General features: G+C 40.7%; 1 protein-coding gene across 1 annotated transcript in view; it reads right to left on the reverse strand.

The window, feature by feature from the left end:
- The window catches only part of col24a1 (collagen type XXIV alpha 1 chain), a 78,150-nt gene that overhangs the window by 42,733 nt on the left and 8,654 nt on the right, over positions 1-26,763 (reverse strand). The window contains exons 2-14 of the mRNA XM_079157929.1: positions 26,354-26,424; positions 22,237-23,609; positions 19,813-19,866; positions 16,157-16,210; positions 11,652-11,705; positions 10,912-10,965; positions 7,268-7,312; positions 6,726-6,779; positions 6,227-6,271; positions 5,240-5,293; positions 4,409-4,453; positions 2,620-2,673; positions 1,952-1,996 (exon numbers count right to left, since the gene is read on the reverse strand). Coding sequence (XP_079014055.1) covers positions 1,952-1,996; positions 2,620-2,673; positions 4,409-4,453; positions 5,240-5,293; positions 6,227-6,271; positions 6,726-6,779; positions 7,268-7,312; positions 10,912-10,965; positions 11,652-11,705; positions 16,157-16,210; positions 19,813-19,866; positions 22,237-23,609; positions 26,354-26,424 — 2,002 coding nt within the window. The remainder of the gene's footprint in view (positions 1-1,951; positions 1,997-2,619; positions 2,674-4,408; positions 4,454-5,239; positions 5,294-6,226; positions 6,272-6,725; positions 6,780-7,267; positions 7,313-10,911; positions 10,966-11,651; positions 11,706-16,156; positions 16,211-19,812; positions 19,867-22,236; positions 23,610-26,353; positions 26,425-26,763) is intronic.

Genomic DNA, 26,763 nt, shown 5'->3' on the forward strand with positions numbered 1-26,763 from the left:
TTAACACATAATGTGCGATATAAACACATTTTCAAGCATTTTGGAGATATGACCTGCTCACAACATTGGCAATGTCCATAAAAACTACATATACATCATGATCCTATCATCAACTCTATGGATTTATGAATGATTGATGGTGTTTCGATTTGTTCCACAAAAGCACTTGTGTGAGGACTGAACGTTCAAAAAAACTGCACACGGTAATAAGGTGTAAGAGCAGATCCAGTAGTGAAGTAACCTTAACTGAAACTTAATCTAGTCAGACCTGTAGTGCTATAAATACCGGTAATGCTATGACCAAAACTATTCTACCACAAACAACTCAGTGTCCTCTCTTTCCAGACATCAACAAGGGCACTGTTTCTTTTCTTTTTTTGCTAAATGGATTGCCAAGGCAGGCAATAAATCAACACTCACCACCTCATAATATTGTTTGGGATAACAGAGAAATGGGGCATATTTACTCCTGTGTGCTGCCCATTCTTGTTTGCAACCTGATTTATAGTGTCAGGTCTAAGTGAGACCTGAGACATGAAGGTAAACTCTGGAGCAGAAAAACACATAAAAAGGTTTTCTACCAACGTCTTTTTCAAATAATCTGAAGTGACAATGATTTACTTTTGTAGATTTTCCGACCAAGTTTTACAACGACTCAGTGTCATATCCCATTCCATGAACTAGGTTAATGTTAGTCTGCAACTCTGAAGTGACACACTGAAGAAACCCCAAATTTCAGATATAGTGAACACTTCAGGTGGGTTTACTTTAAAGCTGTGGTATTCTCTATATTGTGATTGCTCTACTTGTGCGACCTTCTCTTTGCTAATATCCTTGTTTATGTAAAAAAAAAAAAAGAAGTGTCTGCGTGTTTCATGTCTGACTGTGTCTGTAGTAAAGATGACTTACACCCAGTAGCTGAGGTGAAGGTTAAGGAAACGCAATCCATCCAGATGTTTTCGCGCACACTGAGTGATCCTTCAGGCACCCCAATAAATCCCCATGCAATGAGGACAGCTAACCAGTGTAAATAAAGCTTGAAATGAGTACAGGACTGGTGCCATATACAGTTGTATCTATTCTTCTGACATGAAAAGGTTGATGTTTAGGAGACCTCTGTGAACTCAAGACTTTTTAACATATTGTGCAGTAAAAAAAAAGACAGCATGCTCTCTATAAGGTCTGTGACAGTCTAGATGTTTGTCTCACTGCCATAAGAAGACAGAGCCTCCCAAGTAGTTGTGCTGGTAACATTTAAACCTTCGGCAGCTAGACACTGGAGTTCTTTTTTAATTTCCATTATTCACATTTGACATGCTTCCCTCATACTGTGTGTCAAACTTAAATATGTTTACGGTATCTTCACTGTGCCAAACCATGAACTACTGTGTCAGTATAATGCACATCTGTCACTACACATGCAGGAAATCTGCCAAAATGTAAGTTTAAGTCTCTAAGTCAACTTTTAGGAGCCGTTTGCCATTTTTGGCACCGTCATGCCCATGGACCGATTAGTGCTGAGGATGCATGAGGTGCAGCCAAAACAGTTTAACTCTGAATCCTGTCCTATTTATATTGTATTCCTTTGAGTACCTGTAGATTACTTAGATTTCAGTAGTGGCTGTCGTTAACTGTAAGAAATGAGCTACTGCCATTAAAAACAAATACTCCAGCAAATCTAACCCAAACATAGATGGTAGCAGGAAAATTCACATCTATCACGCATGAAGAAACACAGCATATCCCGCTATCCATCATCCTAACCACAATCTAACTACTAGAGACAGACAAGCCGAAAGAAAGATGGACAGACTAGCAATCTCCGGAACAAGTACGAGAGACAGAAGCAGAACTGTCAACCAATTGAATGACAGATCAAACATCGTACCTATTCGCCATGGGAAATGTAACACATTAATACAAATGATAACGTTGCAAAACTGATACTCACCCTCAGACCCGGAAAGCCACAAATGCCAATCCCACCAACAGGCCCCTGTGAAACATCACAGCAACATCCTAAGTACACAGGACAGGATACTTACAGTATTACACATTCCTCATCCCAAAGGCTTCATTGGAAATACTGTAAAATCAAAACACCTGAGATGACAAAGCATCTTAACATATCTATGTCTGAACCCAAAAACTAATAAATCGTTCACTATAAGTCATTCCTGTACTTGACGACTGACGACCATTTATCTGTATCCTTCCGTAAACACGCTTCAATAAACTATCCGTCCACCTTCTGTGATGCCAACTTTTGTTTTTTTAAATAAAGACTTTGTGTGAAAAGTATATGTGTGTAAAAATCTTTTTGTTTTTGTATTACACATTATATATACATTTCAGAAGTGGATACAAAAGGCCTGAACATGCATGAAATGATTCACGCATATTAATGTGAATAAGTTCATGCAGGAAGTAGCCCAGCACTTTTTCATACATTTTACACACAGTCACTGATGAAAGAGGACAGGTAACAAGCAGGGAGGGAGAACTAGACTTTATAGATGGAGGACAGAAAGGCGAAATAACTGGCAGAGATAAACAAAAAGTGCAGAATAAAAAAAAGAGGACGACTTAATTCACCAGGAGGCGGACAGGAGTTCTCACCTCATTGCCATCAGGACCAGGAGGCCCCCTCTCCCCCACATCTCCCACCACACCCTGTGGGAGAAGTACATCCACACTCAATGTAAGGCAAGTGCAACCACTGCCAATTATACCGTCCACATTGCAGTGAAAAGCACCTCCATAAAGGTGAATGGACAGTCGTCTATTTAGCTTTTTCAACTTCCATACTGTTACTTAATTTCTATGTTTTATGTTATCCATGGCCTCCAGCCTTTACCTAATATATATAGCATTTAACATGCAATTTCCGAATGAGGCACGATACGCCTGTCTATTGATGAGCTTGTGGATGGGATTACAACAGCCCTGAGACCACAGACTTTGATCCAGTTAGCTAGACTTCGCTAAACATTCCAGAAAAAAAAACACTTTGGATCAAACAGACACTGGGCTCACTGCCCGCTTGGCAACTTCAACAGACAACCCAAGGCTTGTTTTTAAAACATTAACTTTTCACAGTGTGAGGTTCCGATCTTGACATTCCATTTGTATCTATCTCAATCTGTATTTCTTTTTGATGCCACCCGGGAACAAACTTGGCATTGCAGGACCAATGCCAAAATACAGCCATCCCGACATTTCCAATGTGATTTGACACATCTTTGTTAAATCATCTAAAGCAGTGATTCTCAACTGGTGGGTCGCGGACCCGTTTTCAGTGGGTCTTGTGCTTTTACTTTGAAGGGGATTTTTTATGCAGCGGAGTTATTCACACTTCTTAAAAGTATTTGGCCTTAATGCCTTGTAATGCTAATAGACACCCGCAATTTCACAGATTAGAAGAACACCCACAAAGTTTGTTTTCATGTGCTAATTGAGCGAAACGCAAGTACAACACCGACTACATGAGATATGGATTTTCTTACATTGAGGACAAAAGAGGGCAAAAACGTCTGTGTTTTGTGCAGCGAGGTTCTGGCACAAGAAGGCATGAAGCCGTCAAAACTGAAGCGGCATTTGGAAACAAAACACCCTTCCCTCAAAGATAAACCTGTTGAGTACTTTAGAAGACCTGAGGACATCACAAAAGTGTCTTCCTTAACTGCAGCCATGGACATGGACGTGTTGGATCAATCCACAACGGATAAACTGAAAACTATATCTCTGTCAAATGACACTATAAGTAGACAAATTGAAGACATGTCGGATGACATCAAACAACAGACCACAGCTCGAATTTTAGGCAAGTGGTCATTTTGCATTACAAATGGACGAATCTACAGACATAACAAACAAAGCAGTTTTACTCGTTTACGTGAAACATGTGTGGGACGGGGACTTACAGGAACAATTTCTCTGCACAAGAGAGCTCCCTATACTACGACTGCAGAGGACATTTTCAACTCAGGTTCAAACTGCACCATATTTTCATTAAATACATTTGAGAAGTTGAACATTTGGGTCGCGGCTTGTCATTCAGGGGTGATGGTGGGTCCCGCAGCCAGACCAGTTGAGAACCACTGCTCTAATGGATTTAGCTTGAGCACATTAACACCAGATGCAGCACGCAAATTAATCGAATAGTCCCTGGGACTTTTGTGGATGTAGAGTACTGCTATTTTAAGAGGAGACACTGTATAAATGATCAGATGGATGAGATTTGTATCCGTTTTTACAATCTCCCTGATTTGTCACACAAGATAACACAGATAATCATGCCTGCAGCTGTCTCTTCATAGCTATTGATAGATGACAACGGTATATATATTTTTTTATCTGGAAGCAACTAGGACCTATGGCAGGAATAAATAAAAAAAAGTATTATTACGTGTCTTCCTTTGAGGCCAGGTTTTCCAAAAGGACCACGAGTACCCTAGAAAAGAAAAAGAAGTGGATAAGTGACTCAAATCTGCGTCATGAACCTGTGCTGCTACGAGGGAATTGGTTCTCTAATCTCCTGTATCGATCTGATTAATTTGTCTGAATAAAATGTACCATAGAAAAACTGCCCTCCTCTTATACAATGGCAATTATACAGAGAGATTCGTAATATGGCCAATAGCAAGCCAGGATTCAAAAATTGTTTCACCACATTGAAAAAATTGCTTACTTGGCACAAACCACGCTGATGTGCAGCAAACCACAAAAGAGCAATAAAGACCAGGATTTCCTTGAGACCGAAATATCACAACAATGAAGGAAGGAGTGACGGCATTCAGGAAGGATAGCCTGAATGGATTCTGTAATCTAATCATTCAAAACTGTAAATGTCAACTTTAAATTACTGCTGCCAAGCACACTCTACTTTTACACAAAAATGAACAAATGGCTGTGAGTAAAAAGATGTTTTGACATACATCTGCAAGTACTAAGTAGCTCAAGATATATAAAGATATATTAGAACAGAGCTGGCTGAAAGAAATATTGATTATGGCAAAGTGCTAAAACCAAAAATATCAGGAAAGCTTGCATTTATCAAACCTCAATCAGGGAGGTACTAAGACTCAGACAAAGCAGGGGAGAACAAATGGAGAGCAAAAGTGGGAAGAAATCAAATAGAGGAGATTATTAGAGATGAATGTGATTAATAATGGGAATGAGAAAGTCCCAGTACACAGGAATAGTGTATAAAAAGACCTTCATCATGTGCATCACTCACTTGGTCCCCCTCTAGCCCCAGTGGCCCAGCAACGCCTGGAGGCCCAATGAAACCCTGGAAATCAGCAATATTTCACATCAAAATATTGTCTGAACATTTTTCAGCAGCGTGATACATTATCTCATTAAAACCTTCCTCAACACAACACTTCTATTTAGCACGAACACTGCACATTGCTCATAAACCTTGTTGTAATATTTGATATGATAAATGATTGAGGTCTTCTTTCCTGCCTTTGCTCGCACATTGCTGCATACCTTGTGTGTTGCCGCTTCCTGTCGATCAGTGAATAGTGTGAAACCATTGGCAAGGATCGATATTGCGTCCCTGGGATGCGTGAACCTTGAATGTGTGTCCTTGTGCACGTACACGATAGCCACATTATAATATTTTCATGTAAAACACTGAAATGTGTCATTATGGACATGATGACTGTGAGATTTTCTTTCAGGCACCAATGCTGTGGCTGTAGTGTAGTGTCATAAGATGTAGTCAGTGTGTATGAGAAATGTGCATAAACCTGTCTCCTTCTTTTGCTCTTTTACACACTCTCACTTTCAAATCTTATCAGTGTCTGTATCTTAGCTTATCTGTGGCTCATTTTCACGTTGCATGCCTCACTCTGACATAGTAATCCCAGCTATCCTCTTTCTCTGAGCAGCAATGATCCACTTAAGTCCCTTGTCTCACTTGCTGATTTGACCCCTGTCCATCTGCTTTAATATTTTCTCCCATCTGTTTGTATTCCATCCTCTTCTCATTCTTCTGTTCTCCTGTTTTGGGGCATTTTTGCTTGCCTAGACCGGCCCCCACAAGCAGCCTCTCATCAGGCAGTATGTCAGAAATACAACTCAGATTCAGAGCAGCCTCTCTGGAACGAGGCTGTCGGCCTGACACTGTCCTAATCCTTTCAGGAAATTAAGTGTTCCATCCAGCGCTGCAACAGAAAAGAGGGGAGAATGAGAGCAAAGAGCAACTTGTACTTACACGGACACCCTTAGGTCCTGGGTTACCTTGTGGCCCAGCTAAGCCCTGTAAAAAAGGAAGGACTCAGGTGAATTGTGATTTCACATGGTGGGAGAAACATAAACATATCAGACTCTAAATGGACTGAAAGACAGCTAAAACAAAATATGTTTTTTTATACTTTAAGTTGGACTTTATATTTTCTCGTCCACACTGCACATGGTTTAAGTGCACAGACTGCAAACATGAAAATACATCATGAAACCAATTGCATTGAATAATGCCTTTCATTGTAAACTATATTTTCCAATACACTGTGAGGGAAATAGCAGTATTTTACCGCTTAATTCCTAATCCAAAATGGGTAAGAAACGTGCATATGAAAGCAGAAAGAAGTGTGCATTATGCAGTTAGCATTATCATTGCTGTGTATTTTCTGTAGAGTTCTTGATAGAGCAACAAAGAATCTAAGAGGATCGATGGAGGAACTGAAAGCGTATTTTTGTATTTTTCACTGCACCTGCCTGCCAGGGTAACCTGCAGCACCGGCTTCCCCTGGAGGTCCTGGAATGCCCTGCAGCAGAGAGAAAGAGGAAGAGAGAGAGAGATGAATGAACGGTGAATAGGGAGATTAGATGGATGGATAAAGTGAAAGAGGAGACACACAGACCTCTACCAGCATTGCCAACTGAGGAATAAAACGAGCACTGTTCATTCTGGACAACCTCCACCAAGACAACCCTGTCTATCAACTGTACCTTTCTGCAGCCCTCCAACCCACTCCTCCCTCACTGGCTCACTCTGCTGTTTTTCCGCCCAGTGTTAAAATGACATTTTTCATTTTAAACATTCAACTGATACACAATTTAACACAACGGTTTTCAAATGTTGTTGATCGATGCTTGATAGTGCTTTACCAGGTGCTTGGAATTGGACCACAGCCACGGCCACAGCTGTTGCCGACGCAGAGGAATAATAAAACTCTTTCTCTTGCTTACACACACACATACACACACACACACACACACACACACACACAGGCAGGCAGACGTCACAACTTACTTGTTCTCCTGGCAGTCCGGCTGACCCTGGATAACCTTTAAGACCCTTGAAAATGGAATAAAACAAATGTATTTTGAGTAGATTTCCCCAAAAAACACCATTGACATTAACAAGCCGAGTCTTCAGCCATGCTGTGACTCTATGAGGCTGTACTAAATGCTGCACAGCTGAGCTAAATGCTCATGTCAGCATGTTAACATGCTCAAAATGGCAACGCTAACATGCTAATGCTTAGCAAGTACAATGTTTACCATGCTAGTAGGCTAACATCTGTCAATTAGAACACAAAGTAAAGCTGAGGCTGATGGAAGGCTGAAGTGTTGGTCTAATTACATTTTTGGTGGCTTTTTACACAAAAGTCAGTTAATATCAGTCAACATTTGTCAAGACTTTCCCACAAAACTTCATGTTGGTGCTAGAGACAGAGGAAAAGCCAGGGCATCAATAAAGTCATATGGATTCATTCTCTGGGCACCATGAATGTCTGTACGGAGTTTCATGGCAATTCATTAAATAGCATGGCACTAGCATTGCTAATAATGTAAAAAAAAAAGGACGAACAAACAATCAAACAATTAAACACATTGAGGCATGTTAGGGGATGGTGTGATTCTGACTGCAAATTCCCATGCATTCAAGACTGACATTTAAAATGGGTTGGATGGTCAGTGTTAAGATCCATATAGTTTGCACTCTCTGTTACTGTTGGGCAGAGACTGGGAAGGAGATGGTGGGCATGTGTGCGCATCAGATGGAATTGGTGAGGATACAATAAATCAGTTTCGATGTTTCATTTCCTATTTCAAAAATAGAAACTACATTTGTTTGTCTTTTGAGGATCCAGTCCATGACCAATTCTGGGCTCTGACTGATGGGTTGCAGAGTACAGTGTGGTTGAGGTTTAAAGGAAACTGACACGACTAAAACCTAAAAAGAAAATCTATAAAATAAATTGCTCATTCTAATCCACAGTCAGTTTTGTGCTACCGCCAAATTCTGCTAGTTCCTTTGCTAAGATGTATTGTTCGGTAAATCCAAGCTTCTCTTAAGCCCTTTTATTTTTCCATTTGACTTGATTATCAACAACAGATGTTAACAGTTCCAAAACACATTGGTCAAAGCCAGGTCATCGTCTTTTTGGGGAAAGCAAGACACCTTCTTGCACAGTACCATTGACTCGGTTGGGTGCTTCCAAGGTTGTGACACATGAACCTTCACACTATAAAAGGCCAACTTGAGGGTAAATAGCATAGGACCCGAGCCATTCATTTCCTCTGGAAATACTTGAGAGGGCACAGTTCATGTGCTGGGCATATTAGGTTCAGCTACTGCAAACACTGGGATGGCCTCCTGGGAGGCAAGGTGAAGGCCAGCTATGTGGAGACAACTCAAAGCTTCAATAAGAGGCAACTATACTACTGTGTAGATATAGCCACGGCAGCAGTGTGATCTGCTATAACAGATTAAGTCTGTTCTGTAAAGCCACAAGCTCAGTTCTAGTCACAGCTATGCTGAGCACAGCAACAGCAATGTACCATTTTGAAGAAGAAATGAAACGCAATACAGCATAACAGAACAAATCTGAGTTAACAGGTAAAGGGCTTGAGTGTGCCTGTGAATATGTGCACACTGGTGGATATAGGAAGAATGGCAGTGTCCTGCATTTTATTGATAGCTGTATCCTTGAAATACTCCTTAGGCATGACAATTGCTGACCTAAGGAGGCATGGGATATTGTGCGTGTCATTGACCTCCTAACCCTGGGCAGTGTGCCTTTCCTCTTTTGGAAGACCTTTGACCTTGACCTCAAAGCATATCAAGTTTAAGTATGGCAGCAGCAAATCTTAACAGCCAGGTTTGAGGCTCTGAGAGAGAGGGGCAACAACACAGAGAGAGAGAGAGAGATATGCAAAGACAGAGGTATGCAAAGATAGTGAAGAAGAAAACCAAGTGTAGGGAAGATATATGAAAAAAGAAAGCAAGCAAGAAAAGGTTATTGGTTTCTATGAATGTTTCTTTCTATTTAGATCAAAATAAATAATGAAGACAGGCAGAGAGCAGGGTGGGCTGTAGGCTGTCTCTGACAGGGTAACCTAATACTGACCACATTAGGCCACAAGAGGCCTCAGCTAACGTCTGTGGCAAACACTTAGGGGAGAACACAGTGGGAACACTGATACAGTGTGTGTGTGTGTGTGTGTGTGTGTGTGTGTGTGTGTGTGTGTGTGTGTGTGTGTGTGTGTGTGTGCGCACATAAGCAAAGTGTGTTTGCGCGTGTGTTTGAATGCTTGCCCTTAACCCTTAAACTTCCTCTTTAGCTAACATTTAACTTGAATGAAATAATAATATGTGTGCCTCCTTGTGCCTAATTAATGCAGATGATTAAAAGACAGAGCTGCTGTTATAAAGGTGATGAAAAATGCTGCTCTAAAAGTAAAATATAAGAAGCAATCTTAACTGGTTTGGACGATATGGTTATCTCCCACTTTGGTATGATCAAAACACTGCTGATTTGATATATATTGCAATTTTGCAAGTATTATTAAGATACATATATTATTACGATTTATTGTGATTTTTGGTTACTGTTTTAACAGTAGTAAAAATATAAACAAGAGAAAGTTGAATTATACACTTCAAGGGACTTTTACTCTGGAAAATCAGTTGATACAGTAAACATCTAATAAATAAATCTAATTAATCTTATTTACATATATTTATTTTGTATATAACCTTTGTTATCACCTTATTTTGAAAACCAGACGTAGTCACACGCGTATGCTCCCGCTAAATTTGCCCAAACCAGCAGTCGACTCAGCATCAGCTCCATTCTCGTTATACATTTATGGTCAGCTCAATCTGGGCAGTTTGAATACTTTTGACAAGCATGTCAGTATTATGGGTGCACTTCATTTGTAGCATCGGCTGATTTGACCGTGGAGATGCGCGGAACGGCTGGCTTGACTGCACGTTCCGCAATAGAGTACGGCAGGAATGAGCCTTATTACCCGGACATAGTTAGCATTTTTGGATCTCTTGTCTCGAAGTCAGTGGATTTTTTGAATAGATTTTTTGTTAGATGTCTGAAATAGCTTTATAAATGTTTTAATTTAAATTCGAGTAAAATAAATTAAATAACTAGATTAGCTTTTCCATGGCTAAATGAGACTATAAAACGTCATTGCGCCATCTACTCAGTCTTTACAGCCTCGTGGTGTATACTCGCACTAATGCTACTGTGATGTAGTTTGTTTAAAGCCGTTGAAGTGTATCTCGGACCGTCCGCTGTTATCTGCTTTCTCACTTCAGCTGAAACGGATATAGCGACATATGACGTTACTCAGGCTACAACAATAAAAGCGGTAACATCCTTCTACCTCTGCATAGACTAAAATGAGGCAATTACATCAATTCAGGCATCAAAACATTGATAAAAATAAAAAAATAACAATACACAGGTGAATCGTTTCTTTTTACCCACCCCTATAATCTAATAGTTTTGTTGATCATTATCAAACTGAGTTACTTGGACACATCAAACTAAAATAGTTTCTGACAGTAAGCCTTCCTCTATCTTCAGCATCAGCTGCTGCTTTAAACATCACAAATAAAGATAGAAGATAAAAAAAAAACTAAAATCTTACCATTGGACCTGGAAATCCATCTAGCCCAGTCAGACCTGGTGAACCTCTGTCACCCTGTTGGAACAAATGTTAATGTTAGGACAAATGTTATATCTTTGGTTTTAAAGAGAGGGAGACATGATGACAGTTTTTCGTGGGAGCTTGAATGCACAGAGCATTAACGCTTGAAGGGAAAAGGATACTTTCGGAGCTTAATTAGTTCAAGACATTTAGCTGCGCTGCTCAAGAAAATCCTAACTGTGATGATGTTTGGAAGAAAAAGAGACAAGGATGGAGAGAGTAGAGAGTAAGAGAAACCAGCTGTGTTGAAGCCAGACACATGAATGATAATAGAGTCACAAATGCAGAAAGGGGGATTTGAAGGAACACATATATACAGAAAATGGTTAATTAGATGAAATAAAAAAAATCTGTTTTTCATCATCCACATATTAGAAAGCGTTAAGCGCTTCATCATATACACTACAGTATATATAAACTGTTATAATCTACTGATCTGAACAAACATTTTAGGATTCTTTTCACAATATCTTTGCCCACATTAGGATACATTAAATCAAAAGCAGAGATAAGAAAGCAGCCATTGGGCAGAGATTAAGTGTCTGTGCGACCAGCTCAGGTAAAATGCCTCAAGACAAGAATCACTGTCAAACGACTCAAGGCTTTGTGACAGTTACGAGGGCCAGAGGAGCACAGAGGACCAGGGCGCTTGACACAGAGACCGGTGGAAGATTTCTTACCTTCTCTCCTGGTGGAGCCTGGCCCGGAGACAGCCCTGGGTCTCCCTTTGAGCCCTAGAATAGAAACAGGGTCAAAGGATAAGGGATGACTTATGATGACAGCAACTACATTCTTTTGGGAGCACCAGATTTTTCAAATTATGGTTATTCTCAAAAAAATAAATTATTCAATAATGTCATGAAACACCCATTTTATTACCAGCAATAAAGTGTTTTTTTTTTAATAAACAACTGAAAGATGTTGATTTTTAGAAGTACAATAGTTGTGAGTAAGCAAGTAAATGAAATCAGATAAATTTGCATGTTTTCTCTTTCCCATAATTTGGACCGCTTCTCCCATTATCTCTTTGGCTGTAGCCAAGCGGCAAAATCTGTGGCCAATGTGGAGATGTCTTGAGATAAAGCTCCTCTAATGGTAGCAAGATGCTAGCGCCAGAAAAATATTCAACTTTATTGAAGTCAGCAGATTAAGATCTCAAACGTTTCTAAAAATAGAGGTATAAATAGGTGACGTAAGGACAGTTACGTTGCTAGCTGTGATGAATACCACACTGTTGTTCAAATTAGGATATTGTGGTTACAAACAGCTGAAACAATTAAAATGTCCCTTTAGAAATCTATGGGTAAGTCAAGGATGTTATATCCATATTTTTCTACAGTCTGTGGTTTCAGCCGTTTGCAGCTCAGTTCTATACGTGACACAGCAGGCATTGTGGAGGGAGGTGTGTGCTCTGCAATACTGGAGAGTATGTGTACATGTATGTGCCTTTGAAGGGACCAATTTTGCTTTCTGAACATTTTTGTAGTAACCAGGACAATAATCCACCCAATTTATTGATATCAGTGAACGGTAAGGATGCATAATTTAAGTATCATTACCATTTTAAGTGACTTTTAAAATAGCAAGAAATTAAAAAAGGCCCAGAAAAGAGTACATCTTGGACATATTTTTTATTTATTTATATAGTTTAGGAATTTCAGTCCTACTCTGAATACACTGCAGCTTCTAGAGGTCCCTTGATCTTTCAATGTCATACTTAAACGTACAGACAATTCTTCATGTATAAAGAAATCTAGATCTAGAACTCATTGCAGAGTTGCCATCCACATGTCTGCACAGTGACTAAGCAAGTAACACTAAACAATGAAGTAGAAATGCCTTTGAGGATCCAGACCTCACTCAGTTTCTGTGTCATCTCAGACCACATGTGTTATTCCCACAAGGCAGAAGGGAAATCAAAGAGTCTGCCAGAATGGAACTGATGGTAAGTGCATTTCCAAAGAACAGCAATATTGCATTTCAAAAGCCAGAGGTCTTCCGGCTTTTCTTCTTAAACTGATGAGGACAGGGTCATACAATGTTTTCTATTGTCAGACATATAAAAATGTAGTTTAAACTCAAACATTCTTACAGATAGAGCTGCATCTACAGAGGTGACATGGCATGACAAAGCAGCAGTCTTTGGATACCTCAACAGAATTTCAGCACAATTCAGCTGAATGTTCAGCTGAAAGTCAAAGCCACATGTGTTTTTTTCTTAAAACAGACATTATATCACATGACATGGTTAAGCTACGTTTGAGGACTGCTTTAATTTAATATGGTAATCGTGCTGTTTTCAACAATTTTGTGGTTCTAAAAGTATAAAACAATAACTCATCTAAAGAGTTATTGTGAAATGAATGTTATTTTGCTAAACAGACCAGTCCTTGCCTAAGTTGCCTCCCAAGAGAATTATGAACATGCCCACATCCTCACATGTTGGCTTTGAGGAGCAACAATGCTTATTCATATACAAACTGAATCCTACAGTGAAAACTAAACTATCAAACCTACGCTCTGATCTCCAGTCTGCTTTTAGCGCATCCACCTCTCTCTCTGTCGCTCGTCCACACAGCTATACGTTACTCTTAAAACATACAAATCAAACTGCATCCACACCCTACAAATACAAGATCTGACCATGTTTAATACACATATACAGGAAAATATACGTGTTATATGTCACAATATTAAACTTTATCGATACAAATGGGATTGTCTCATCCTATATCTCGTTTGAAAATCTATCGTAATTGTGCTCATCGGGAACACAAGTGAACTATAATAAAAACGTGTTTGTAAAGTAAGAAAACACGTCAAACAAGTGTCACTCAATACACTATAATGTCTTCTTTGATTGTTCAAATGTGATGAGGTGTGCAGTAGCAAGGACTTCTGAATATAAAATGTAAAAAAACCTTTCAGCTGGTTCTGGTGTGGCGTGCTAAGCCACTGTTTGACACCTTAGGTCCGTACATTTTCCTCAGTAGATGTTGAGCATCATGTTTCCATAGTTTTGACTGACAGCCAGTGAGGCATAGAAAAGCGTGGGGGTGGGAGAGCAGAAGTGCTATCACAGCGTAATACCAGAGTTCCTTTCTGTTTGAAAAAGTCAGCAGTGCATGAAGCAGACCAAGAGGATCTTTTAAGTTCAGCAAGCTTATTGTCATAACACTTCAGACTGTGCTTAAAACACGTCAACTAAGCTCAGCTTCAGGGACTAAACAACATTGTGTTCGTCCTAGTAACCAAACACATTTCAACAAGAGATATCTTTTCCAAACAGAGACAAAGAGTCTCTCAATCTCTATTCCGCCTCCACAATGGGGCTGGGGATGTGAGGATGACTCACTAACAGGTCACTACGGTATTAGATACGCTGATTTTGAGTTTTCTATGTGTACAAACCAATGTGGGTCCACGAGCTGAAGGAACAGCGAGCTAGCAGGTGGCCCCATATTTCACCAATCAGACGCCCTCGGCCAAAAGCGCACAGTGTCCCAGCAAGGTCAAGGGTGACACAGAACAAATACATCTATGTCGATGTGCTGTTTGACTAATCACGGAGGAAAACAGAACATTCCTCTCTTTATGTGTGTGAGGTGAGGTAGACAAAGAGATCATAATTCATGAAAAGTACTTTTCCATATATTTGTCTTGTCATTGGCTATAAAGTATATGTATTACAATTCCAAATGAAGAGCTATTCACTTATAAGCAAACAGTTTCACACAAAAAGACAAAGGAGGGGAGGGTGGACCATCCACTTGTCCTTTGTTTCAGCTTTTATAGCAGGACTGTTCCCTAACTGACTGCATGGTGTATGCAGCCACTCTGTGGTAGTCAGTCGGGACAACAGTCACCACAAGCATCAGCACACATCCTGGCTCAGTTGTACCAAAGTATCCTCTTCATCCGGTCGAATGCTGGGAAAAACTTGCCAAAGATTAAAAAATGCCTAATTTCTTTCATTTTCTCTTCATATGAAGTCAGCCTCATGGCTAATGAGCAAGGACTAGCCCCATTATGCCACGGTGAAAGCCAGGCTTACAACAATATCTGCTATGGGGTCTGTCATTTAGGCCAACAACCATCCTTGTCTCCTCCAGCCTTTCCTGCTGCACTGTGAGAACACAATGGCTCATTTTTATCACTCTTACCGACTTCTGGCTGTGTCTGGTTTAAACCCCCTTGCGCTGAGAGATTGCGATTGGCTCATTATCTGCTACAATTAATTCCTTTTGATGAAAACTTTAACTACAGCAGAGGAGACTTAGTGTCAAAGGTTTAAAAGACATTAAGGTGACCTGGTGAGATCACTACAACAAGAGTCTTGTAAGGAAAACAACACGAGCAGCAGAGATTTCCTGAAGAGGTTCTGAAAAACAACCCGAGCCAAGCGTGGGGGGCTTGACAAATTCAGGCAAGAGTCACGCACATTTCACACACATGATCTGAGTTTGGGTCGTTTTCCGGCCGAAAGTATAAATACTCATTCTAAACATTAGATGTTAGTGACAAACAATATTCAACTCAAAAAGATATATTGATTACAATGGATACAGACTGACAGACAGACTGTTTGCCTGCCTGTGAAGAGGAGATGGCTCTTGATTACAAATGACAAAAACAGACAATTTGATCCGAAAGGCATCAAAGACTTGGCTTCAAGCTAGATACAATATCCTTTGATTTCTCGCAGTAATGACATTGCCATCTCACGTTCTTGGTTGTGTTTTTATTTCGGCAGGCCAACATGTTCAATGACAATACACATCCTCAGGCAGCAGAGAGATCAGGCTCTCATCCCCTTCTTTGAAATCTTAATTTGACTGTCCAACAATGACTCCCAAATCCAACCAACTGTGCCATTATTAACAATGGTGCGATCATATTCATCACCACTTGAATGTGTACAAATGTGTCAGCTTTGTGTTAATAATCAGCCTTTGCAATGTTACGTATCCTTATTTTCTCAAATGGTAGATGTCTTCTACACCAGCCTCATACATCAGTATTTTTTTCTGTGTTGAATTTCCTTTCCCTGTAGCTTGATAAAGCATGTTATCAAATAGGGACTTAAGGGGGATTAGCTCTCTGAGCAGAATCCAGATTCTGAGAGTTCCCTCAAACAGCAAATGTAACTGTTTGTATCTCCCTACCATGGGAGAAGGCCACTCACCTTGGGCCCAGGTGGTCCAGGCTGTCCTGGGCTTCCATGTGTACCGGTGGGACCCTGGAAGAGAGAGCGAGAGAGAGAGAGAAAGAGAGAGAGAGAGAGAGAGAGAGAATGACATTAAATGGCTGTGCATTGCTGAAAGCAACAGTTCAGTACTGACTTGGGGCTCTTCCCATTTCTTAATTTTGTAGCTCCTCATCTCCTCGCTCCACAATCTTCTGACTTGCGCCCAGTAAATTGATCTCAGCACTTCATCTTGAAGCCTAGGATGCATTCCAGGGGGCAAGGATTGAGAGGGAGGCTTGCCTGAGGAGCTATAAGCGAGAAGACAGTTCGATTGCGGAAGATGATCTTAAAAAAACAATATTTGATCAAACTCTCTGCCCTTCACCGTTTGTGTAGCGAGGCGACATTTCACCTTGATATTACTTGTGTTTTTATCGTTGAATGTATTCAACGAATTCAACTGCTATTATCGTGACATGATGTTTAAAAGTGTAAACGGCTGTTAACGGGAAAATGTTGTTTTGAATAAACACTATTTTGCAATTTCACTACATTATCATATTTAATTGACCCCGCTTTAAAGTGACAGCTCCAAGTCAAGGATGCTCATTCTGTTAAATGCCTGTTGCCTCGACTTGCATCTCTTCCTCGTCTCCTTCGCTCGCTTCTCCCTTGGGTGGGACTGAGATGCAAGGAGAGGAGGCATATCTCCACTAACTACACCCTTCATACACTGCACATACCTTCTTCACTGTGAACTTTTGCACACTGACCAATATTTTTGCACATTCAGCACAAAACTTTACAGCCGTCTCATACATTGTACATATTTGTTCTGGTATTTTAAAACTAGTACTTTGCCTGAATTTTTATTTCCTCATTATGTTTCTTGTATTTTATCAGTATTGTTTATTGTATTATTGTACCGAGGCACATTTCTTGTGAATAACCTAATTGGCAATCAACCCTCTTCTGGTTCTGTCTTAAGACGAGTCATAAGTCTTAAGAACTAAAGAGAGATAAAGTTGTGACAGAAAGTAGTGTCTTTGGAATAACTGAATAGTTTGGCTCTCTTTCATATCTCGCTCAGATCTCTCAATGGAAAGCACCTTGATAGTTCCACTACCACCACGGCCGTCATGGGACAGAATTCCTTGAACATCACAGGTATGCAATGAATGCACAACCCCACATCCACACGTATGCCTTGTGCATTCGTGCACATTCATATGCACACACACACACACACACACACACACACACACACACACACCAAAAATGCACTACATTCCTGCACATCTGTTATCCTGCTGCTTGCAGACCACGCTTTCTCTGCATTACAGCCAAGAACCAGGAAGCAGGCTCTCCTTCTCGCCTTCTTATTCTCTCCCACTGTCATTGTTTTAAAGGTTCCCTTTAAGATATTCAGAGCTTTAAAGTGGCAATCCTTAAGATTTCTGTCCTGTTTGATTAATTTAGTATTTCTACTTGAGTGAAAACAATGGAATTGTGCTTAGAGTTTAGCAGTCTGAAGTCTTGTAGTTGAAACTTTGAATACAACATTGATTTACGGGAATGTCACCACAGCCACCCAGTCTGTAATACTGTAAATACATAAACTTCGCAATACTTTCATCAATGAGCCATAGAGCCTAGTGTATGCACTAGCTATGCTCTGAAATTCAAATTTAGCACCTTTTTTGTCAGTAATCTGAGCTTGGTTTCCGCGAGAGCATGTTGACCATAACAAATCGAATATAAGTAAAACTCTTAAAGTTATTATTTGGTTTTGGTAAAGTGTGATTAAACAAGTCTTAAATGTTAACTTACAAAACATTTTGCTTATGTATGCCTCAAAGATATATAAAAAAAAACAATATATAGTGATATAATAAGTTTGCAAAACAGCAATACAAAAATCACTGCAGCCCTTCATTCCTTAATAATACTTGATTATTGTATCAATCACCAACTGAATACTTCAACTGTCTCCGCCTTTAGAGATTCTTTAAAAGAAAAGAACCTCTGAAGTGCCTGTTTCCATGAAAAATGCCCACGCTAAATGGTGTACCCTGGATCATAGACTCATAGTCTGATAACGTTAACAATTAGAGGCAGCAAAATAAGTCTGCTGCTCTGTGCTGAGACAGCAAAGACACAACCACAGTACCGCACACTGCCCTCAGCTTCCCACCACGTAATGATTCCAAGCCTCCCTCTGTTTCCACTTTATGACTTAGCCAATGGAGTTAAGAGTATGTTATGTATCAGCTATGTGCTTTCCCAGCCTTTTACTGGGAGACATGTTTTACTATCTGCCACCTCACTCTGTCTGCCAGCCCGTCTTCTTGTTTATCTGCCTTCTGGTCCGCCTGTCGCTCTCTCTTAAAATGCAGCAGAACAGACGTCCGCTTTCAAAATAATTTGAATTTGACGCAGTGGGGATGCCAAAGCAGGGGGATCCAGTAAAGCGTTGAACCTGGCTCAACTGTTGTTGCAATGCAACATGACATCATCTGGCAAAATGCGTTGCATTACTCTGAAACGCTGCATTTCGACTGTTAACTTTGCAATCATCGTGAACAAAAGATGAAATAATAGCTGCCTCGGTCATTTTCCAGAGTTGTAAAATCTGCGTAAAGTCTAAGCACTTACACGCACTGACCTGTTACTCCAACTCCCTGGATCATCATTCTTTATCTCAACGGTACCTTAAGCAACATGCCCCCACATATGAAACCCCTTGCACTGTTTTAACTATTAATTGACAAAGACAACCACACACACATTGCCTACATTTAATACACAGAAGGAAACAACTACTGTATGCTCATGCACTTAAAAACATTTCCCCATGTTAATAAGCAATGACTTGTCAGTGATCATTATTCAGACACTTTAGAGTCGTTGTCCAAAAGCAGGTGTTCAAACTGTCAATAGGTAACCAAGCACTAACTTCATTTCCATTGCATGTTGGCCCCTGAAGAGTGGCCAGCATCTCAAAAGATGTTGCAATAGTTCCATATGGTATTTCTGTTCACATCATCTGAGATCAGTCAGCTATACAGACCTCACCATATAAAACGATGAGCAGTCGATGAGCAGCGATCAAAACGACGGCAGAAAACATGTTCATGGTATCTATAAAAGTAATATTTGCCCCGCCCCTATTTTCTGATCATCCGATCCATGACTCAAAACAGTGATACAATATAATCCGTACGTTTTGTGATCCTTTGCACCTCTAAGGGCAACATGCAAATCATACAAATAAAGAGTCAAATAATGAAATCATCATCATCATTATATGCATTCAGCCAGCCCAGGAGGGTCTATTGTGATGTGAACTTTATCATGTATTCATAAAAACCTATTCAAATTGGAATTTGTCTATAAAAGCTTACAACAGGCTGTGATATGATGTTATTGTATCAAAGCTAAGGGGCATTGTTTGGCCCTTGATGCAAAGCAGAGAATGCATGAAGAGAGATAATAGACACATATCTGGTAGTGAAAAGAAATCCTCTATTTTAAATTGAACGTCTTTATTGAATACCACTATCACATAGAGTGAAATGGTCAGAATGCTCCTGATAAATAATTAATTTAAAAGTATGTTCCTGTGTACCTTCCCCTTTGCGCAGGTTACTCACCCGAGAACCTCTTTTTCCTGAAGGACCAGGTAAACCAGGGGGACCAGGAGGACCCTAAATCAGAGAGACAGAGGGACAGGGAAAGAAAGAAGGTAATGTTGTATAGAGAGAGGGAGAAAAGGGGGGAGAGATGAGAGTATGTTAATGGCAAGCAATAACATGCAGTGCACTGTCCAGGCCCTGCAATGATGAGTATGTGCTATATTTATGTAAGAGAGCTATGAAGTTCAAAGACAGGCGCCAAATGTTTTCAACTAAAAGCTCTATTGGGAATCTCTCCGAACAGAAGGGTCAGGTTACATTCTCGAGATGAGACTGACACCACCAGCCCGTGGTCAGTCTGTGGCATTAACAAACCCTTCTTCATGGAAAAACTGCATTTCATGTTCTGGTAAGGAGACTCATGTTAAACAATATCCAGTGTTTTTGTATTGTTTTGCTGGAAAAATCTATTATAATATCAAATACATATATTCAAATAAAATCTGAACCACAATCCGGTAATTCCACAAAAATCTGACTCTATTAAGGGACAATTACAGTTATATTGAATGAAAAAAGGGTAGAGTTTAAAAATACTAACACTTAGTGGAGGGCATTAGCTAGTACGCTGAATAGATTAGAGGTGTAAATTGAGTGAGAGAGATTGATTCCCTTAAAGGAGAGCTGTATTGAATATTACACACTTGAACAGAAATGACCAATACTGCATAACATCAAGCAGTCAGCAGGAAATCCCCTTCTGGGCAAGGAAGCTATTTATTCCTCAAGTTGTTCTCTCACCCCCTAAAGGTAAAGTTCACACTTTTAGATGAAAAACAGACTTTGTGCTATTTAATTTACTATTATTTACTTTTCTGAATTGTTGCTATAAGAGCTCGTGACAGGGTGTTCTGGAGCATCCTTAATAACCCCCGTCAGAGCAGATGGGCACAGAGGGAGACATGAATAAAGAAACAGTTGTGTGTTCATCTGCACTCCCACACACAGACACATGGAAACTGTGAGCACACAACTTCGCCACAACAACGAGGCCGAAAGAAAGAGAGGCACTCATGCAGTAAAATGATAATACTCGTGTCCTTCACACATGCGGCCAAAACAAGGGTCAATTCAAGAAGTCACATTTCTGTAAAGTTGAAGGGTAGAATGAATCATCTTTTCAACTTGTTGCATTGTGTGACATAGCTGGAGCTGAATAGCCCCTGCATTGTAACCCAACATGTGGTAAAAACGCAAGCTGTCTGTTGTAGGTAGCTTAATAACAGACCATGTAACTAAGACATGCCGGGAAATGCATTAAGGAGGTGATGACTGACGAAAGTCTACACTTCCACACTTATGTATAATCCATATTGGATTGTTGATCATTGTTATAATCAGGTATATTGTCAAACTTGATCCAAATAATGAATAATTTGACAATCAAAAGAAAAAATGAGCTCTAGTGAAAGAAATGCTGTTAACTGCTGTTAAGCTCAAAAAAGGGTTAACCGGGCTCACGTTTTCACCCTGCACATGCCACTGTCTAGTTATGTGGCTGTAAAACTATGAAATACTTCCCCTGAGGATGTAAACCAGCTCTTTTCAAGTTCAAACGAAGAGCCAATGACACAGAGTGAGCCACCGACCTCCAGATGACCCAGTATTCAAAGCATGCCTGCAACAAAGTGGTCAGAGTAGCCAAGACATAGACTGACAAATCATTTGTCAAATTGTGACCGACTGGAAAAGTCTTTGACTGTATACATAATACTGCAGTACAGTGTACTCATGCTCTGAGACATGAAGATATGTTGCAACAGCTCAGTGCTGGCAAAACTGGGTTGCACCCACAGACCTGCAGGCACTTAAAGTGGATCTATGGAAACTGGTAGATGAGTCCAGACATCTTACGTCATTACACAAACTCTTAAGTCCTCAGTCCCGACACATCTCATTCATGGAAACTTAAGCAATACCTGTAAGTCTGAGCTATAAAAGCATGTTCAGAGGCAAAGGTATCCTGACAGCCTGCTTACATCATACGGCTAGATGTACAGCTAATTTATCTAGCCAGGGTATATACTTCCAACCTTCAGATGAGTTTCCTCTCTAACATAAGAGCAAAAGTGGCTGCCAGTATTTCAGCAAGGGAATGACATGTTATTTTAACAACTTGTAGATACATGAAAAAAGAACAGTGCTTGGACATGCCATCAACTACAAATCACTGCACCGCCCTGCCAAAATATATTTTCATATATACTGTGTGTATGTTTTTATATAGTATTTTAAGTGGGATGGGCCTAAATTACCTTTGATTGCCTTGTATTGCCATTTCCCTCTTGAGCATGTACAGCATTGCACTGACTTGTGTCTCAACTCTTTGAATAAAGTTCCATAAACACTCATAACACGACTTGTCATTCATAGATTACTTACCGGAGAACCTGGCTCTCCTTTGGGGCCACGGAAACCATCTTCGTAGTCATATAAATAGTCTGTATCCTCATACCCATAATCATATCCTCCCATGTCGACATCCTCGTAGCTGCCATCCAGCTCATGCTGTTCTGAGGTGTCCACCTGATTCTCTCGGTACAAAGTGGTGCCGTTGACTCTCAGATGAGTCTTCAGGAGCTGATGAGTCTGTTGAGGCCCAGAGTGAGAGTCCCTGGAGCTGTTGATGGTGCTGTTCCTGAGTTCTTCCTTCACCCGACTTTGCCTGACTGCGGAAATCAGGCCTGGGGTGGCATCTGGAGACTGCAGGCTCCCAGAGCTGATCTCTTCCTCTGTGCTGTTTTCAGAGTGATCAGTGTCCCCCTGCGGGCTACTCCCTTTTGCCAAGACATTTTTGTTAGTGGTGATAGTTGTGCTATAGGCAAGATCCAGAACTGCTCGTCCGCTCAGGGTGGCTAAGGTAGGGCTGTCACGCTGAAACGAAGATGAGGTGGAGAGAGCAAGGGGATCCGATTTGGAAATGTGGCTCTGATCCTGAGGTTGTCCTGATGGGCTCAGTGTTGAATACTGCATGGCCGAATTACCGGGGGACAGTTTGAAAACTGCTGTAGCTTTTAAGGGAGTGTGATGGGTAGCTGCTACTCCAACAAGGGGCTTTGTCAAAGGGTTGGAAGGAGGGTCACTTGCCTTAATATCCAAACTCGGATGTGGCAAAGGCAATCGGTAAGTGTCGGCCAGCCGGCACTGTGTTTTAAGGTAGTTGCAGTAGTGTGCGGCAGCTTCGGCAGAGGGATAGACATCTAGTTGGCAGACTCGACCATTAAATGCTGCCGCTTTAGAGTTCATCCTGCCAAGAGTGAAGAGACCCCCAGAATCTCCCAGTGTGTGAGATCTCCCCAGGGTCTGCTCCCGCTGCTGCACTGCTCCACAATCCGCGTAGAATGACACCGAGCGTGCACGAACACCAACAGCAAAAGGGTGCTGGCGCCCATCCTGCCAGTTGTAGGTGAAGTAGATGGAGGCTTTCTCTGCAATGTAAACCACCACTCTGCGTGGCAGCAGCTGAATGCCAAAACGCAGCCTGTCCCTGCCATCTTTGACACTAAAAAGAAAAGCATTGTTTGCTCGCCAGGAACTCAGGCTAACCACAACAGAGAACTCCTCGCCAATCTCAGGTGGGAACAGACTGGCTGCCGGAGCCTCATAGAGGGAGTTTGAGTCGAATAATACCCCATATCCAGAAACAGGAAGATTGAAAGGTGAGGGAAGAGTGGTGTGAGTCGTCGAGGGTGGGTTTGTCCTCTTTTCTGTGCTGCTTCGAGCTGAAAGCCCCAGTCGATAGAGGATATCCACTCCTGAAGGACAGAGGAGACAATGGTAAGTTTAGGATGCCTAAACTGGATCACAAAGCAGATAGGCTTTGGTTAAATAGTTTCTAAAAAAAAAAACTAAACATGTCCTGGACTTCTCTTAAGGTACTCACTTTTGTGAATATTGACAATTTATTTCGAGATAAAGTCACTAAAACAAGTTTGAACTGTTTTGGAATACAATTTTTTCGAGGTCATCTTCATGGATTTGTTGTTGAATGGAGATTGGTACTTGCAGTGGATTTTGAGAAATGCACAATAGTTAATTGTAACAATAAAGGGCGACACATCTAAAGAACGCTACCAAACCAAAATAGCAATAATATTAAAAGAAAAGATAATAAGACAGGTAGCTCTGCGGTCTATGCAACAGTCTAATTCCATGTAATTGTGAAGTCCTACTGGGGACCATGTTTTCTCTCCCTCTCTCTTTTATCTAGAACCACAAAACTAAACTTTTAAATCAAATTACAAACTATTAAATTGATACAATAATATAGAAAAAAAGAGCAAAGATTACTGGTAATGTAATTGAGAGACTTTTTATCGGATTACAACGATCCTTAGGAAACAACTACCATTTAAGATCATAAACCAAAAGAGACAAATATCTTTTAATTAGCCTGACAAAGCCAGATTCAGTATTGTGTAGTTACAGGGGCCAACACAATTCCATTGCTATGTATAATGCCTGTGTTTATATTCAATGAAAGCAATAGTTCTCACAACTTTAGCCCTGATTTTCCACTCACTGACTAGCCCCAGATCAGAGGCAAATCCGTGTTGCCTCGGAAGTCACACATCGGCTCGCAAGCGCAATGTGTGAACTGTTCAATGACGCAAGCCAAGACGCAAACGCATTCCAGATATCTAGGATACTAAATATCTTATCCTGTAAGGGAGTCTGCCAGGGAACCAAGGCCAGTGAGAGCGGGAGACACTTCATGTACTGTATGTATTGCATTTGCAATAGCAAAGTTGATACCTAGGGTGTTAGATGTTGGCATGACTAAACATACAACTTAACACAGTGACTGATCTACATAGGGAAATAGTTAGGACGTGCTGACACAGGCTATTATGTGAACATGTGTGCCAACGCCAACATCCACAAGCAATGCTATTCCAGTGTCACCTCTGGCGTGTGTTATCGTGACAAAACATAGTTTAGAGACCTCATCTGGAATTCCTCCTGGAGAAAGGCTGTAGTGTGTGACTCCCTCTCTCCGATCAGTCATGTAGCGTGAAAAACACGACGACTACAAGACTCACGATTACAAGACAACAATTTGTATAGTGTGAACAGCGATCTGACGACTTCAAAAGTCGTGGATTGTGAATTTGGCTTTTGATGTCTTTTGTGAAAAAGTAATTGTGAAGTGAAGATTTTGTTCGAGAGTTGACAACAAGGACCAACAAGAAACATGGGGAGTAACGCGGGACAATGGTCCCTAGACAAACATATTCAAGTCATTACAGACCACCGTAACACGCACATGTTATCTGTAGATATTGTTGCAATTCTCACTGATCACAGGTTTAATAAATGTCCTTCTTCAAGTAAAAAAAAAACCAAGTCACTGGTCACTGGCTGTCCTATGATGCTGGTGACCCCTCCCAGTTATTCTCCTGGAGTAGTTACCAGAAAGGCAGCTGTGGCCCAGATGAGTGGAAGGGACTTGAGAAAGGATGGGGCCTAACTAAGATAAAGGAAACCAGTCCACACAGCCTTTTTGAATCAATCTGCCACCAGAGATTCATGAGATCAGCATTCCTCCTAATGGTCTTGTCATTCTTTTCCTATGCCCACAGGTAACAGATGTTGTATGTTAAGTCAAACATTATTACATTATTTGGAGACAGAGGAAGTTCCGTGCAGTGTTGGCTTTGAATGAAAGCAATAGACATATGTGTCACACGTGTCACTTTATGTCAGTATTGAGAAGTAATAGTTCCAGAAAAACAAATGTAAATATCAAGTGAATCAGAAATGGGTCGGCCATTTAAGAAGCAGCCCTGACCTGTGTGTCTGTGTTTATGTTCACTTGTAATAAAGTGTAATAAACAAAAGTAAGATATACGGTACAGCATCCTGGATGTTGTTTTGCAGGATTTATAGTCCTGGCAGGGAGACTATCTATCTGCAGCTGATCTAAGCACGCACTGAGATGTCCTTGACATTCTTAGCCCGAGGTAGAGTCAGCCCAGATTCCAATTAACCTGTCTCATATGTGAAGACAAGCTGCTCTAGCACTGTGTGCATTCCTCCTCCCCTCGTTATGATGGATTGATCCTGCTAGGAGTGGGCTCATGACAATGATGAAATAAGGGTAGGGACCCTTGAGGCGGTTTGTTTCCTCTGTGCAAGGGGCAATAGACAATGCACACATATGTGGAGATGTGAGGAATATTGAGAGGTCAACCTTAAGTTAAGTGTGCATACACTATCTGGTATTTCTGGCAGAGGGCCCAGTGACATAACCCGTCAACAAATTCACAGAGAGCAACCCGTGGAATCAAGACATATCAGTTCTCTTTACATTCTTGCAGAAACCTCTGAATGTCAAAAGATGGATGAAGTTGTAAAAACTGAGTGTAGATATGGCTGCATGATCAAATGTCAGAAAGAGTAGTTCACTAGTCACAAAGACATAAAGAAAGATGGGGACCTTTATATAAGTGATACTCTTAATGCTAGTTAATTCATGTATTAGGGTTCTGCTGTTTACCTTGAGCTAGGTAGTCTTCTTCTCCAGAGAGTACTGCTGAGCATACTGACAGGAGCAGGATAAAGTTCCACCTAGAGGGACACACAAACACAAATGAATAACAGTTCAGCTCATTTTAATTGCAATCGATTGAAAGGTTGAAACAGAGAAATGTAGGCAGATGTTCCAATCAGTAATCGTGTCAAGCTAATGAAGAACCATTCAGATCAAAAGACCCTGCTCTCTTACATACAGTATGTCCACTGAATCATTTGAGGAACAGGTTGCCGTTCCATCGCAGGGCAAAAATAGATTTACATGTAAGACTGATTAGAGTGTCTAAGTCTCCTCGTGTGTTGCAGCCTAAGATGAAAACTAGATGTCCATGATGAAACCAAAGTAAATATTAGGGGACCAGGACTGGAAACTCA

This window comes from Pholis gunnellus (genome assembly GCF_910591455.1).
Source record: "Pholis gunnellus genome assembly, chromosome: 4".
Taxonomy (NCBI): Eukaryota; Metazoa; Chordata; class Actinopteri; order Perciformes; family Pholidae; genus Pholis; species Pholis gunnellus.